At 37.1% G+C, this 15,215-nt stretch overlaps 1 protein-coding gene across 2 annotated transcripts in view; it reads left to right on the top strand.

The window, feature by feature from the left end:
* The window catches only part of WDFY3 (WD repeat and FYVE domain containing 3), a 255,203-nt gene that overhangs the window by 174,826 nt on the left and 65,162 nt on the right, over window positions 1–15,215 (top strand). For both annotated transcript variants that reach the window (XM_006867730.1, XM_006867731.1), the window contains exons 38-41: window positions 2,103–2,285; window positions 3,411–3,568; window positions 4,635–4,712; window positions 6,639–6,866. In XM_006867730.1, coding sequence (XP_006867792.1) covers window positions 2,103–2,285; window positions 3,411–3,568; window positions 4,635–4,712; window positions 6,639–6,866 — 647 coding nt within the window. The remainder of the gene's footprint in view (window positions 1–2,102; window positions 2,286–3,410; window positions 3,569–4,634; window positions 4,713–6,638; window positions 6,867–15,215) is intronic.

The raw sequence follows: 15,215 nt of genomic DNA, 5'->3' as shown, positions 1-15,215 counted from the left end.
AAAAAAAAAAAAAAATTAAAGACCACAGCCTTTGATATGGATTGCATCTCAATGTAAAAAAAAAAAAAAAAAGACAAAAATTCTCACCACTGCATCAATAAACAACATCTGTATAAGTGGAAAAAAGATTGACGTTGTCAAAAACTTCATTTTTCTCAGATCTACCATTAACACTTAATGGAAGCAGCAGTCAAAAAAAATCAAAAGACATATTGCATTAGGCAGATATGTCACACAAGACCTCTTTAAAGCAGTCAAGAGCAAAGATGTCAGTTTGAGGACTAAGGTGTCCCTGACACAAGCTAGGGCATTTTCAGTAACCTCATATGTATGTGAAGTTGGCCATTGAGTAAGGAAGACCATAAAAGAATTAATGCATTTGAGATACAGTGTTGGAGGAGAATATTGAAAGTACCATGGACTGCCAAAAGAACAAACAAATCTGTGATGGGAGAAACACAGAGTGTTCCTGGGAAGCCAAGATGGCCAGACTTCATCTCTCATACTTAAGACATATTATTAGGAGGGACCAGTCCCTGAAGAAATATATCATGTTTAGTAAAATGGAGAGTCAGCAAAAAAGAGGAAGACCCCCAATGAGATGGATTGGTGCAGCTGGCAGCAGCAATGGGCTCAAATGTAGCAATTGTGAGATGGGTGCGGGACCACACAGTGTTTTGTTCTGTTGTGCATACAGTTGCTATGTGCGGGGAGACCGGCTCTCCGCGGGGGTCGTGGGACACAAAAGAATACGCGGGAATCAGCGGTGAAGAAGAAATGAATGAATACAATCGAAAGGCTTTTCAGCTTGCTGTGCTGTCCGGCTATTCTCTCCAGCTTCTGCCCCTGCTTCTGATTTCTGCTCTTTGCTCTCTGCTCTCTGCTCTGTCTGCTCTGTCTGCTGTCTGCCCTCTGCCTTCTCCCTCCTGCTCTCTGCTTCTTCTGCCACTTCTGCCTTCTTTCTGCCTCTACTCCTGCTCTCTGCTTTCCTCTGCTGCTTCTACCTCCTTCTGCCCCTTCTGCCTCTTCTGCCAGTCCAGCTCAGCAAGTCTTTATTATTTATACTTAAAATTACACAGTACATGCATTGACACTTTTATCATTTCTTGAATTATTACATAGTCACAACATTCTTGCACCTGGTCATTAGACAACTTTAACAAGAATACTCTGTGATGTTCAGACTGAACTTCATCTCCTTTCCCAGTATGAGATAAAACTGTTTCTTCTTGTTTCTACTAAAAGATTATAAACTTTCTATCCTACATAATGTGCTATTATTTTTATAATAAAGGTATTCATTAAATTACTTGGAAGCTATGTGGCATAAAGCCCAACCTGGCTACTTGCTGCAAGAAGTGTAGATTATTAAGTCAAAACTATCTTTCACTTAAGTTCATTATTGTCTACTTATTTATGCATTTGTCTATATGTAGGGGTTTGTGAATTCTAGCTAGTGACTGAATGTGGTGAGGCCTATGGGGGTAGGTCAGCTTGACTCTAATATGCTATTTGCTTTTGTGGCCTCACAAATGCAGTTACTTAGGTTTTCTAATGAAAATTTCTCTGTGTATTCACAATTTCTCTGTGTATTCAATCCACCAAAGCTGAAAGCAATTGTTGCTAAGCTAGTTTTTCCTAAGGTTTGTAGAATTCATAGTGAAAGGCTGTGAAAATTGCCATATTATATATTTTTATAAGTAAAATTAAGATTACTTTAAAGAGAAGGTAGAAGGCAACTTCTGAGAGCTATCTTTTTTGCAAGACTACTCCACTATTTGCCGGAACTGTGTCAAGCGGCAAATCGAAGCTGTCCTCTACCCTCAACCGCTTCCAGCAGCTATGAGTCGGTACCAACTCAATGGCACCTAACAATATATGAGTTTTATTTACAGTTTTTAAAAAGTAACCAGCCCTATTTTTGTTTTCTAAATAATCTTTTTCATTAATGGGTCATTTATATGAAGTGTTATTTTGACAATTAAGTGCCATTGTTGAAATTCCTAGATGTAAAGTAAAGCTCAAGGAAATGAAGAACTGACTTTATATTGAGATACTGTGGCTTTGATCATTTGCTTGATTTTCTTTCTTCATTTCCCTAGGCCGTCAGCTTCTCATAAAAGCAGTCAACAGAGTTTGGACTGAACTCATACATAGTAAGAAACAAGCCTTGGAGGAGCTTTTCAAAGTCAGTCTACCTGTGAACGAAAGGGGCCACGTGGACATAGCTGTAGCAAGGCCGCTCATAGAAGAAGCTGGTTTGAAGTGCTGGCAGAATCATTTGGGTAAGAGGGCCTACTGAGCTGATGTGAACAGGAGACTGCTGTGAATGCACTTTAGACACACAACTAAAACTTTCCAAAAATCAGATGGACTCCTGGTGTGGCACTATAAGATAAACACTGGTCTGCCAGCCACAATGTCAGCAGCTCAAACCCACCCACCACTCCTTGGAAACCCTACACAGGATCGCTATGAGTTGGAACCGACTTGGTGGCACTTAACAACAATGCTGAGTTTGACATTTCTTAACTCAAAAGATGTGTGAGTTTAGAAATAACAGGGCTTCAAAAACTTAGTGGAAAAATTGAAATGAAAGATAATGGGATTTTTCCACGAATATTTTGAAGACTCCTTGTATGTTGCTCATAGCATTTGTATGGTCATGCTCTTCTTCATATAATCCAACTTCTTGGGGCATTTCTCAGAATACATATTGAATAAGTATGGTGAAAGAATACATCCCTGGCACACACCTTTCCTGATTTTCTACCATTCATTGTCCCCTTGTTTTGTTTGAATGACTGCTTCTTGGTCTCTATACAGGTTATATGTGTATGGCAAAGATTCCAGAATCATAGTAACATGCAAGTCACACAGTGTGGCAAACTGACAGATGAGTGGTGGCTTAGGGAAGTTAACAGGCTCCATTTCAGGGTAAGAATTAGTGAGGGTATGCTTGTTCCAGTAAGGACAGCCTCTATTCATCTGTGTCCACACGCAGGTCTCTCTGCCTGGTCAGTGTTACAAGGCTCTTTTAGGGCTGTTGAGAAATGCCCACAGGACACACCAACCTCAGCCTGAAGGTGCTCAGTTCTAGCTCCGTAGCTCAGCAAACATAGTCTAAAACATTCTGAGTTCTAAGATATACACAGCACCAAAGGTTTGGGATCAAGTGGTAATAATTCTCAAGCCACCATCCTTATGCAAGAGTACCCACCAATGAATTTGTAATTCTAAATAATATTACTTAACAGTAACAATAACAAAAGACTTGTCTAACTCTGCACCATCACCTGCTTTTTTGATCACTTCAGAACTGTGGTTTGTGGCCATGGCAGGAAAGCATAAAAAGCAAAATCAGTATGTACATGGAAAAATTGTAAAATAATCTAATTTTAATTTCATAGCCCATGAGAAAAAATGCGTAAGTCGAGGAGAAGCTTTGGTGCCCACCACACAATCCAAATTATCCCGTGTCAGCAGTGGCTTTGGCCTGTCCAAGCTAACAGGATCAAGAAGGAATCGGAAGGAGAGTGGTCTTAATAAGCACAGTCTTTCCACCCAGGTACAGTGTTGCCTTCATTGCTATTAGTGGATATTAATTTTTCAAGTGTTAGTTATAGTATTTTATATAATACACTGAACATTTATAAGCAAATTGTTTGAAGTAAAGTTTTTCTGTATTCTTGATTTAAAAGAGGAGTAACATAAACTGTGGGAACGTCTCTCTTTTTTAATGATAAAATGTGAGTGTTGTAAATTTACATCTATTTCACAACTGGTCATAAGTGAATATGGGATTCAGAGATTGACTACCTTCTGTAATACATGTCTTATTATTGTTTAATGGTATAAATGTTAGACCAGTAGCAGAACAGGCTTTTTCAATGTTTCATAATCTTACAGCATAGGCCTATGATGGATTTACAAAAAGAACTCATCTCCCTCCAGCATGAATGTATTCCTCATCCTACTTCCCAGAATCTGAGTGGCAGCTGTGAGAAGGGTCTGAGAGAAACAGTGTTTATCAGTCATTACATACTGGGTTCTTCAGGAAGCAAACTCAGACGTGAAGCTTAGTGTGTAGGATGGTCAATAGGGCTGTCTTTGGGGTCAGTACCTCTGGAAGGATGAAGAAGGAAACAAACAGTATTGAGCACAGAGAAATGTCAAGCTGAGACACAGGTCTAGAGCCTGCTTCAGTTGACCTAAATGGAGCTGTGGAACCAAAATGGCCTGTCAGAGTTGACCTGCATTGTGTCGAAATCACAGAGCTTCTGTATTCCCAAATTCCTCAGCCACTGAATGTGAGGCCACAGCTGAGGCAATTGCTGAAATGACTGCCCACCCTCCAGGAAGCTCACTGGGGCATTTGGAGGGGAGCAGCTCTATGTCCATCACTCCAGGTCTCCACTTACTTCGTCATTAATCAGACCTTTTACTGTTGGATTTTACATTTTAAATCCAACAGTATTTTACAAATACTGTTGGATTTGGTTTCTTTTTTTCCTGTATTGGGTCCTTTTCACAGAATTTTAATTTAATTGTTGCGCATGGCTTATAAGTCTCATTACTGATTTTTCTAGTAAATCCATAAGCTCTGAAAAACTTCTTTTTCTATCCAATGTTAGGAGATCTCACAGTGGATGTTTACACATATTGCTGTTGTTCGTGACTTAGTAGACACACAATATAAGGAGCATCAAGAGGTAAGAATTCATAATCTTAAAAATGATTTGTTTTGCATTCCCTTGGTGAGAAACAGCTGTGCTTCTCTCAGGAAATTCCTACCCATTTGATGGGCAAGTTGTGGAATTGCATTTTAAATTCTCATTTAGATGATGACTTTTAATTATCCTTGATGTTGATCTATGTCAGTCCTTGGGTTTAGGATAGAAGAATTTGAATTTCCTGTAGGCAAACTACATTAAACAGCAACATGCTCAAAAGCAGTGCTGCTGAGTCTATTAGCAGTCCAGACTAACGTTACATATCTTTATTTTCAGTAAAATATTTCAGTGATTCCAGTCTTTCCAACTTAACAAGGAGACTGAAATTATGCAACTAAAAAAGGCCCTTAAGAGTCTAAAAAAATTGCAGGTTCTTTTCCATTAGAGGTGCATGATGAGTATATAAGTGACCAGTGAATTTCACCACATCTCCTTGGTGAATCCATAACTAACCAACACTCTGTCTTAAGTATTTTGCTTCCAAAGCACTCGTTTTAAATGTATTAAAGATTTATGTATACTGATTTTTGAAAGACTTTTGAACTAACTGCTAATATCTTATGGACAAAATACTCCATCATTTGTTGATAATGGGGTTCTCCCTCTCCCACCCCCGAGAAATGCATCAATACTACTGTAATATCATGGTGAAATGTCAGTAATCTTTATGATTAGTTGTTTAAAGAGATCTTTATTCTTAAGACTTAGAATGTGTACTTTGTTGTTGTTGTTAAGTACCGTGGAGTCGGTTCAGACTCATAGCGACCCTGCACAGGGTTTCCGAGGCTATAAATCTTTACAGGAGCAGAACGCCTCATCTTTCTCCCACGGAACTGCTGCTAGTTTCGAACTGCTGACCTTGAGGTTGGCAGCCGGACTCATAACCAGTATGCTACCAGAGCTCCTTATATTGTATGCTTATACCCTGCTAATCATTAGATACGTTTTTGTAATCACCTACTCTTAAGGTTCTTGATGTGACACTTTAGTATAAGCCCTGGACTGCTAACCACAAGGTTGGCAGTTCAAACCCTCCAGACACTCCTCGGAAACCCCATACAGGGTTGCTATGAGTCGGAAGCCACTTGACGGCACTTAAGAACAACTATTGAAATGTTCCGTAGCATGTCATTTGACAGCTAGCAGGAAGTTAGACCAGGTGATAAATTTCCAGTTAAATAAAATGGTTAAATTCATTTGGAAACATCTCAGCAGCCAATAAAACATGAATTTTCTTTGATTTTTATATGAATGACAAGTTCCCTCTCAGAGATGCAAATTTATATTCTTTGTGTAAAAGCTTTGGCCATGTTTATCAAGTATCCTAGTGTGATAGCTATATTTCCTGATCTGTTTTCCTAGCTATTCCCAAATACATGGCTGTTTTCTAATCTTGGGGTGGGGAGATTCATGTTTAAAATACCACATACGTTTATTAACTCATACTGAAATAGTCCTTTTGATCTTAATAAGTAATTGTATCCTTTTTTTTGTTAACAAAGTTCATTCAACTCTTTGACTGTGTTTTGTCCTCTGACCTGTACATGTTTGTGGTATACCAGTTGCTACAAGAATCACTTTTTTGTGTCATTACAATAATTTCTTGATTCTCAAAAAATGACTAGCTTATTTTAACCATCAGTAAAAGAGCACTGGATCACAAATTGGCAGTTCAGATCTACCAGTCACTCCTTGTAAAACCCTACACAGGGTTGTTAGGAGTCAGAACTGACTCGACAGTACTTAACAGCAACAACAACAAATAGTTTTACTTAGTAATTTTGACTGAAGTAACAGAGTTTGCATTTGTTGTCAAACATAAATGTGATTTTTAAGTTGTTTATAGATGTTTATTTTTTTTAATCTGCTGTTGCATGAAAACCAACCTGGAATCCTTACCCCCAGCGTCAGCAAAATGCCCTGAAGTATGTGACAGAGGAGTGGTGTCAGATCGAGTATGAACTGTTACGTGAGCGAGGATTGTGGGGCCCTCCCATTGGCTCACATCTAGATAAATGGATGTTGGAAATGACAGAGGGGCCCTGCAGAATGAGGAAAAAAATGGTGCGAAATGATATGTTTTATAATCATTACCCTTACGTGCCAGAAACAGAACAAGAGACAAATGTGGCGGTGAGTACACGGAATTAAATGTTTATAAATTTTTCTTCTCGTTGTTAGTGTTTTAATCATTATTAGGTTAATGAACTAAAACCTCTTAAGTTGGAGCGACAGTCGACAGACTGTCCATTAAAGTGATCATAATCAGAGTGTTGATGTAAAGGTAAGGTATAGCAGTAGCACAGGGAGACATTGTAGTGAAGTGGTTTAGATCACAGACTGCCTCGGTTCAAATCCTGGTTCTGCCACACGTCATTTCATCCCTTTAAAAGTTTCTGTTTCTGTATGTCTAAAGTGGGAAAAACAATATTTCTATCACATAGGGCTGCTTGGATTAAGGTATTTAAAAGTAGTCAACTATTTAGAACAATATTTGGCACAAAATAAGCACTATATAACTAAATGTTGTAAATAAAATAAATATTGGCATTGAGTGCTATTCTTTGAAGAGATTAGAGAACAACCAAAAAATAATAGCCTGACTATCTGTAGTTTTCCATTTCTGTTGAGAATCTTTATCACTGACTTCACAGCTTTAAGCCAGGCAATGTTTGCCCTTTTAATTCAAGTAAGTAAATTATCTTTCCCAAAGGCATCATTCAGATGTTTTGCACAGGAATGCATCATAGTACACAGAGCTAGAAAGTTTTGTCTAAGCTAAGAATGATACACGAATCGTGTTTTAAAAGCCTAGGATCATTTCATCTTCTCCTTAAAATCAGTACAATTTAAGAAAATGCAGGAGTAGCATTTTTATTCTGAAAAAAACTTCATAACATTTCCTAATTTGTAACTTTCCGAACCCATCCAACAATAATGTCTTGCCTCCAAAAGTACATGTTCTTCTTCTTAGAAATCCACTTAATTCTGGAACCACCCGTTTTGGAATCGAGACAGTCCAATCTTACAGAAAATCTCTTTATAGAGTAATGCCGAACATCCGAAACCTAACTGATGCCGTAGATGTGAGCCACCTGTGTAATTTTAAACTCTCAAGGAAACACATTCCTTAAATATGTGAAGTTAATTTTAATGCTTATGTGATCTAATATAGCCAAAATATTATTGTAATATATAACCAGTTATAAGAATATTTATAAGATATTTTCCTTTTTATTAAATCAAATTTTTGAAACCCAGTGACCATTTTGCACATACGTACAGCACGTCCTACAGACTGTAGCCATTTGACAGGCTTGGTAGCCACACATGGCCAGTGGCCACCATATTGGGCTCTCGATTACCTCCAGAGAACTGGTCTTTTAGACTAGTGTTTGTGATTGTCCTTTAAATAGCTATACCTCTTTTTAATAAATGTAATGTTCTCCTGGCTTCCTTTAATGTCACTTGAATTTTCAAAAAGTGATTTCTTTTATGATTTTTAAAGAAAATAATTTGCAAAAGCATATTCTAAAAGTATCCACCTCGCCAAGAATCCGATCTGTTCCTGGATTTTTCAGCCTGAGAGTCACTGGCCACAATATTTAAACCCTGGAATTAAAATGTTACTAGTACATATTCTAAGGAATTCTGATAGTGCAGTGGTTCCGAATCGGGCTGCTAACCTCAAGGACAGGAGTTTGAAACTACCAGCTGTTCCATGGGAGAAGGTTGAGGCTTTCTGTTCCCTAAAGTTTTACAGCCTTGGAAACCCTGTATAGGGTCTCTATGAGTCAGAACCAACTCCACGGCACATAACCACCACCACCACCACCAGTTTTTTGTTTCCCTTTAGGATTTAACTGACTCTAAAACAAGTCTAGTGTGGTGCTGTGGGTTAATGCGCCAGACTGCAAAGCCGTTTGAACTGCAAGGTTGGCAGTTCAAGCTCACCAGCTGCTCCTTGAAAACCCTATAGAGGGTCACTATGGGTTGGAACTGACTCGACGGCACTTTACAACAACATCAAAATAAGTCTAGAGTTCTGTATTTGTTTATAAACTCAAATCACTACAAAGAACATTTTGGGTGCTTTATTAACAGGATTATAGCATCAGAAAGGTCATAGAGTCTAAACACCTGCACAGTAAAGTTTTATTATATACTATGAAAGACTTCACTTCAAAAGCTTACATGGTTTAAGTATGTACCCATTCAAGACCGTGTATTTGATTCTCTCATCAAATGAAGAAACTAAAATATATACTGGAGACTTGAAGCAGGGGTTTCTTGGTAAACAATTTAGATCAAACTCACATTATGCAAGGCAGGTTCAGTTGTCCCAGTGTTGTGTTTTTTCTCAGTGAGAAACCTGGCTCCATTTACCTTGTGTTTTTGTGTGCAGCCTCTGCCCTGATATTATTTAGAATATAAGTCTTACAGCATGCTTCCATCTACTTTTGAAAGATTTTTAATGATAGTACTCTTCTCAAAGGTACTCTGTTCTGGCAAGAATGCCATACTTGGTGTAACTATACCTTAAAGCACTATAATTCTAGTACTGAAGGTCTATGGAAAAATAGAATCCATTTGCATTTGTGTAGCCTTTTACCAATACCAATGCTGTAGGATCAGCACTGGACTGCAAACCACAAGGTCAGCAGTTCAAACCCACCAGTTGATCCTTCAAAAACCCTGCACAAGGTCAGTCGCTGTGAGTTGGAATTGACTCAACAGCACCTAACAACAACAAGTCTTGTAAAGGGTCCTTGTGTGGCACTGTATGGTAAGCACTGGACTGCTAACTTCAAGTTGACATTTCAAGCCCACCAACCACTCTCAAAAACCTCATACAGGATTGCTATGAGTTGGAACCAACTTGATGCCAACAGCAGTCTTGTAAAAGCACCCTAGCAATATATTCTCTAATATCTCCCCAAACAAATAAATAAGAATTGAGAGCTATGTCATTTTATAAGATATTTCACCTTGTATTTTGTATCGTATGCAGCTACAATTACATACATCCATACATTTCTTATGGAGTCAAACACTCATTTCACTGAATCCATTCAAGAGCATAAAAATGTAAAATAAGTAGATGCTTAAATAGCTGGCCAACTCATTATTTTGATTCAAATGAGGCATGTATTGTTATTTTTCCAGTAAAAAATTTTTTATTTATTTTTTGTAACAGAAAAAGAGTATCATTTATTTAACAGAAGTGTGTTGTTGTTAAGTGCCATCGAGTTGCTTCTGACTCATAGAGACCCTGTAATGAGACTTGTATAAGAGATAAAATTGAAGTAACCTATTCAAAATTCACACTTACGATAAATTTGTCGAGTTGTTTCCAACTCACAGTGACCCTGTATAGAGTTTCCTCGGGCAACTCGTAAGTTGGAATGGCCTGCCTTGCAGTTCCACCCAACCTTGGGGTCCAGTACATTGCCTTACAGAGCCACACCAGGAAATTCCACCGTATTTATCATTAACGTTTTACATAAGCAAAGGAGTTCGCCAGCCTCTAACATAAATAGACATGTTCATAAATAAGTATGCACCATATGGAATCTATTTTTTAGCAGATGGGTTGCATATTGAGGAAGGCAAGTCTGTCCATAAATGTTGCAGATGCAGTTACATAAAAGAAAAGGGCAGGAGGAGGGCAATTTCAGAAATCTCAATTCATGCTGCTTCATTCCACAAAAGTCAAGGTTGACCTCTGTGATGAAATTTTCTGAATGAATAATTTCTATTTTAGTTTTGTTAGTTCAAAATCCTTTGGAAATTTGAAACACCATTAAGTTTCTACATTACTCTAGCAATGTTAACAGAAAGAAAAAGAAAAAAAGACCAAACAGAAAAATCTGTTATCCCAGTGACTTTATTATAAAATCATGAAAGAAGAGGTAGTATTCATAAGGTACAGTGAGTTAGAAACTCTGCAGCTTAGTTTATTTGCAGTTGTATGTTTGTTTGTAAATTCTGAATCATTATCCCTGTTGTATAAATGAGGAATTGAAACCTGAAAATGTTTTTAGGTCACAGTTACTATGCAGTGGAGTAAAATACAGTGAATACAGGATGAGGACCTCTCAGTTAAATATTATTTTGTAAAAGAAAGTTTCTGATGTTTACCTGTTTTGTACCATTATCCATATACTGTGTGCCTCTTGCAGACAAAAGCCATATAGTCAATTTTGTCTCTTGATTGCTGACTGAATGCCTACTGTTTAATAATGTTCAGTGAATGGTCCACCAGCCCTTTGTCAACTGAGCTTAAGTTATAGATTGTATTCTCTGCTTCTTGTTTAACATTCTATAATAGACTTTTCTCATTTAAGAAAATTTTACCATTACAAAGGTCAGTAGACAGATTTTTTTGGGACCTGAAGCTTATTTAATTTTTAGGGAAGACTCTTTAAAGAAAAAGACCACAAAGTGAGGACTGTAAAATTCCTGCATCCCCTCTTCTACAGTATTGAAAGGAGCATGGAAAAGAAGGTTCTTAACCTTCCTAGTAACTTCCTAGTATAGTTTCAAGTATGTTGTTGTTGTTAAGTGCCGTTGAGTCGGTTCCGACCCATAGCGACCCTGTACAGGGTTTACTAGGGTGTAAATCTTTACGGGAGTAGAAAGCCTCCTCTTTCTCCCGCGGAGTGGCTGGTAGTTTCAAACCACTGACCTTAAGGTTCGCAGCCCGATTCGTAACCACTACGTTACCAGAGCTCCTTTTTCAAGTATTGTTCAGAATTTCAAGTATAGTTCAGCCTTAAACTATATTAAATATTGCCTTCCATGGTTAGAAGGTCAGTAACTTTTTTCTTCTGCTTTGGCTCTCATAAATTTTTAGTCCCATTTGCATACATAATAGTTATAAAATTCAGTGTATTTAAATTACATGAAACCAGAATGAGTCAAAAATTATCTACAATCCAATTATGTATTAAAACACTAGTCCGTGCCCATGGATGATGACAACATTGAGCAGGCACAGGAAATTATTCTGCCAAATATCTGAGTGACAGTGGAGTATGTCGTCAGTCATTGCAATTAGCCATGACTCTGCTTATGAAATAATACATGACAGAATTGGGTTTCCATAAGTTTGTGTGAGGTGGGTACTAAAACAACTCATCGAAGAACATAAACAGAAGCGTTTGAACATCTGCAAACAAAATTTGGACCAGTGCGCAAAGGAAGGTAAAAGTTTAACTAACAAAACAGAAAAACCCGTTACTGGTGACAAGACATGGATTCATCACTACAAGCCTGAGCATAAATGGCAGAGTATGGAGTAAGAACATCCTCAGTCGTCACCCAAGCAAAATTCAAAAGTCGACCATCAACTGGAAAATAAATATAATACTTACACTTCCTTGGGATTTTCAAGGGCCAGTATTGGAACAGTATCAGGAAAAAGGTTTAACAATCAGCAGTGCTCGTTACAGTGAGATGCTCACTGCAGAGCTGAAGCCTAAACTTCAAATTAAATGCAGAGGACTGCTATCCAAGGGCATTGTGACAATATTTGTCTGCACACCTTTGCCCACACTGTTGACACACTGCAAAGGTTCATTTGGAGGTGTTAAATAATCCTCCCTATAGTCCTGATCTTGCTCCATCAGACTTTCACCTGTTTGGTCCCTAAAAGCAACCCTTCAAGCAGATTCACCTCTGATGAAGATGTGAAGACAGCAATGCATTCAGGTGTCTTCTCAGCTCAGCCTGAAATAGTTCTTAATAACAGAATATGAAGTCTTGTTGACAGATGGACAAAGTGTATTGAAAAACAAGGAGGTTATGTCAAAAAAGAATGTAGTTGTCTTTTCTAAGAGTTGTCTTCACCCTTGTACAATGCAGGAAATATGTGCCAGCCTAAAATTTGCTTTATTTCTTTTGCAAAACAGCCTTTTTACTTACAACAGGGGCAAATAAGATTATCTTTTGCCTTATTTATTAGGAATAATTTAATAACATTTATATTTAGTCCTCTTGCGTAAGCTAAAAGAATGCAGTGATGATTACAACAGCTAATTTCATACTCTAAAATCTTTGCTACTTAGAAATGAATTAAGTAGTTACTTCTTTATTAATTAAAATCCTATTTCTTAAATCTTAATAGTAATGAAAAATAACTTATTATTCTATGTTATGAACATTATTTCTTTTGAATTAGAGACTTTTTAGGATATAGAACACATTGTAACATTTCATTTTCTGCAGACTTAAAATATTTTTCAAGTTTATCAGTTAAAATTATTTTAGATAAGCAAAATAATGATTATTAATGTTATAAGAAAAAATAGGTACATGTGGAAAATGGGGAGGCATGTACTTTTTATAATGAACAAACCTGCACTAAATACTAAACTGTAATTTTGTATTTTAAGTGGAAATTTCAGTAGATATTAAGATGTGTTTCTGGGATTGATGCGAGAAAAGTACAAAATCTGGATTTTTTTTAAGCAGATTTCTCACTCTGAGTCCCTAGGAAGCAGAGTAAGATCTTATATTATGCTGTTTATTAATTATTTCATTTAAGTACACAAACCTGATTTAAATTCTGCCATCTCATTATTACAACTGAATTGTAGGCTCAAACAAATTTATAATTCTTGGCAAAAATCGCTGGTGTAAATAGACCTGTATACTTATTAATGTTGGTCTATTCACAGACAAGAGAGTAATTGATCCACTTTGAGGTTCCTTTTCAATTAAGAGAATCTCTTAGGGCTGCTTCTACATATTTTTTAAAATATATTATACGGTTTTCACAAAATGCATACAAGTTAAACAACTCATTCAGGAATTTTTATTCCCAACATTATGAAAACATTTAAAGTGTAAAAGGTCTTCAGTTATTTTCTAGAAATCCTGACTTTCAGAATTTTAGATGTCAGTATAAACATTTTTTGTTAAGTGCTGTTGAGTCAATGTCTATCCACCATATAGGGTTTTTAACCACTGACCTTGTGGTTAGCAGTCCAGTGCTCATGCTACAGTGCCACACCAGGGCTGCATATAAATATAAACATTAGCAAGGCTGTGTTTTTCAACTACCAATCCTTTTTTGTTTCCAACTTTTGCCTTTCAGTCACCAGTAATTCTCAGTGCATTTTGATTGTATCCATTTAAACAGCAGACGTTAGTAAATATCTTTAATATCTTCAGCTTTGACATTAGTGGTTGGTGCAGAAATTTAAATAATTACTGATCTTCCTTGTAGGTATATAGCTATTAACCTAGCACTGACAGTGTTGTACTTCACAATAGAGCTTGTTTCATGTATGTGTGTGTGTGTGTGTATATATATATTTTATTTATTTATTTTTCTGACAGTGTCTTCAATTTGTCCTCAGCTTAGTAAGCAATATGATTGTCTGATTCAAGATGGCCAACTAGTTAATTTCAGCTCGCTAATATCTGGATATCAATTTTTATGCATTCCATTTCATTTTTGACAACTTCCAGAGCCCTAGTGTGGTGCTGTGGGTTAATGTGCTAGACTGCAAAGTCAGTTTGAACCTCAAGGTCAGCAGTTCAAGCTTCACCAGCTGCTCCTCAGAAACCCTGTACAGGGTCGCTATTTGTTGGAACCAACTTGACGGCGTTTTATAAGATTAAAAAATATTCCTGTATTCATACTTAGTGAATTCCACATTCCAATTATTAATGGATGTGTGCAGTTGTTTCTTCTCATTTTGAGTTGTACCACATCAACAAATGAAGGTCCTGAAAGCTTTACTTGGTCCATGTTATTAAGGTTAATACTACTTTGATGGGAAAACTTTTCCCCACTTATATTTTGAGTGCCTTCCAACCTGAGAGGCTTATCATACGGCAATGTTCCAATGCATCAGACAGTGTTCCAGTGATATTCGTAAGGTTTTCATTAGCTGCTCTTTCATAAGTGGATCACTTCTTCCTTCTTCCTAATCTATCTTTGTCTGAAAACTCTGCTGAAAGCTGTCCACCATGTGTAACCTTGCTAATATTTGAAACACCAATGTATGTCATAGCTTCCAGCATCACCACAATATACAAGCCATGACAATGTGACAAACTATAGGAGAGTGATGAAATATAATCCTAGATGGTGTCAGTGGAAGCATATTGTATAAGACTGAGTTGCTAAGCATCATATTCCTCAAAGAAGAGAGATCAGTAGCTGGAGTTTATCACTTTGGTAACAGAAATGGCACTGGTGATAATGATAGAATTTTGCAGTGTCAATGATTTATTCATTGTAAATATCTCTTTGAAACAGCATAAACATTGAGTATACACAGGGATCATGCCAGATGGAATACACAGGTATCAAATAGACAATATGATCAGTCAGAACAAGGCCAGGGGCCAACTTCAAAAGAGACTATCAGTTGCCTCATATGCAAGTTTAAATTGAAGCTGAAGAAAATTGAAACAAATCTATAAGAGTCAAATTACAACCTTGAGTATATCCCACCAGAATTTAGA

Source organism: Chrysochloris asiatica, unplaced genomic scaffold (assembly GCF_000296735.1).
Source record: "Chrysochloris asiatica unplaced genomic scaffold, ChrAsi1.0 scaffold00109, whole genome shotgun sequence".
Classification (NCBI taxonomy): Eukaryota; Metazoa; Chordata; class Mammalia; order Afrosoricida; family Chrysochloridae; genus Chrysochloris; species Chrysochloris asiatica.
Note: the sequence above shows the minus strand (reverse complement) of the source record. Positions and strands in the feature narration are given on the sequence as shown.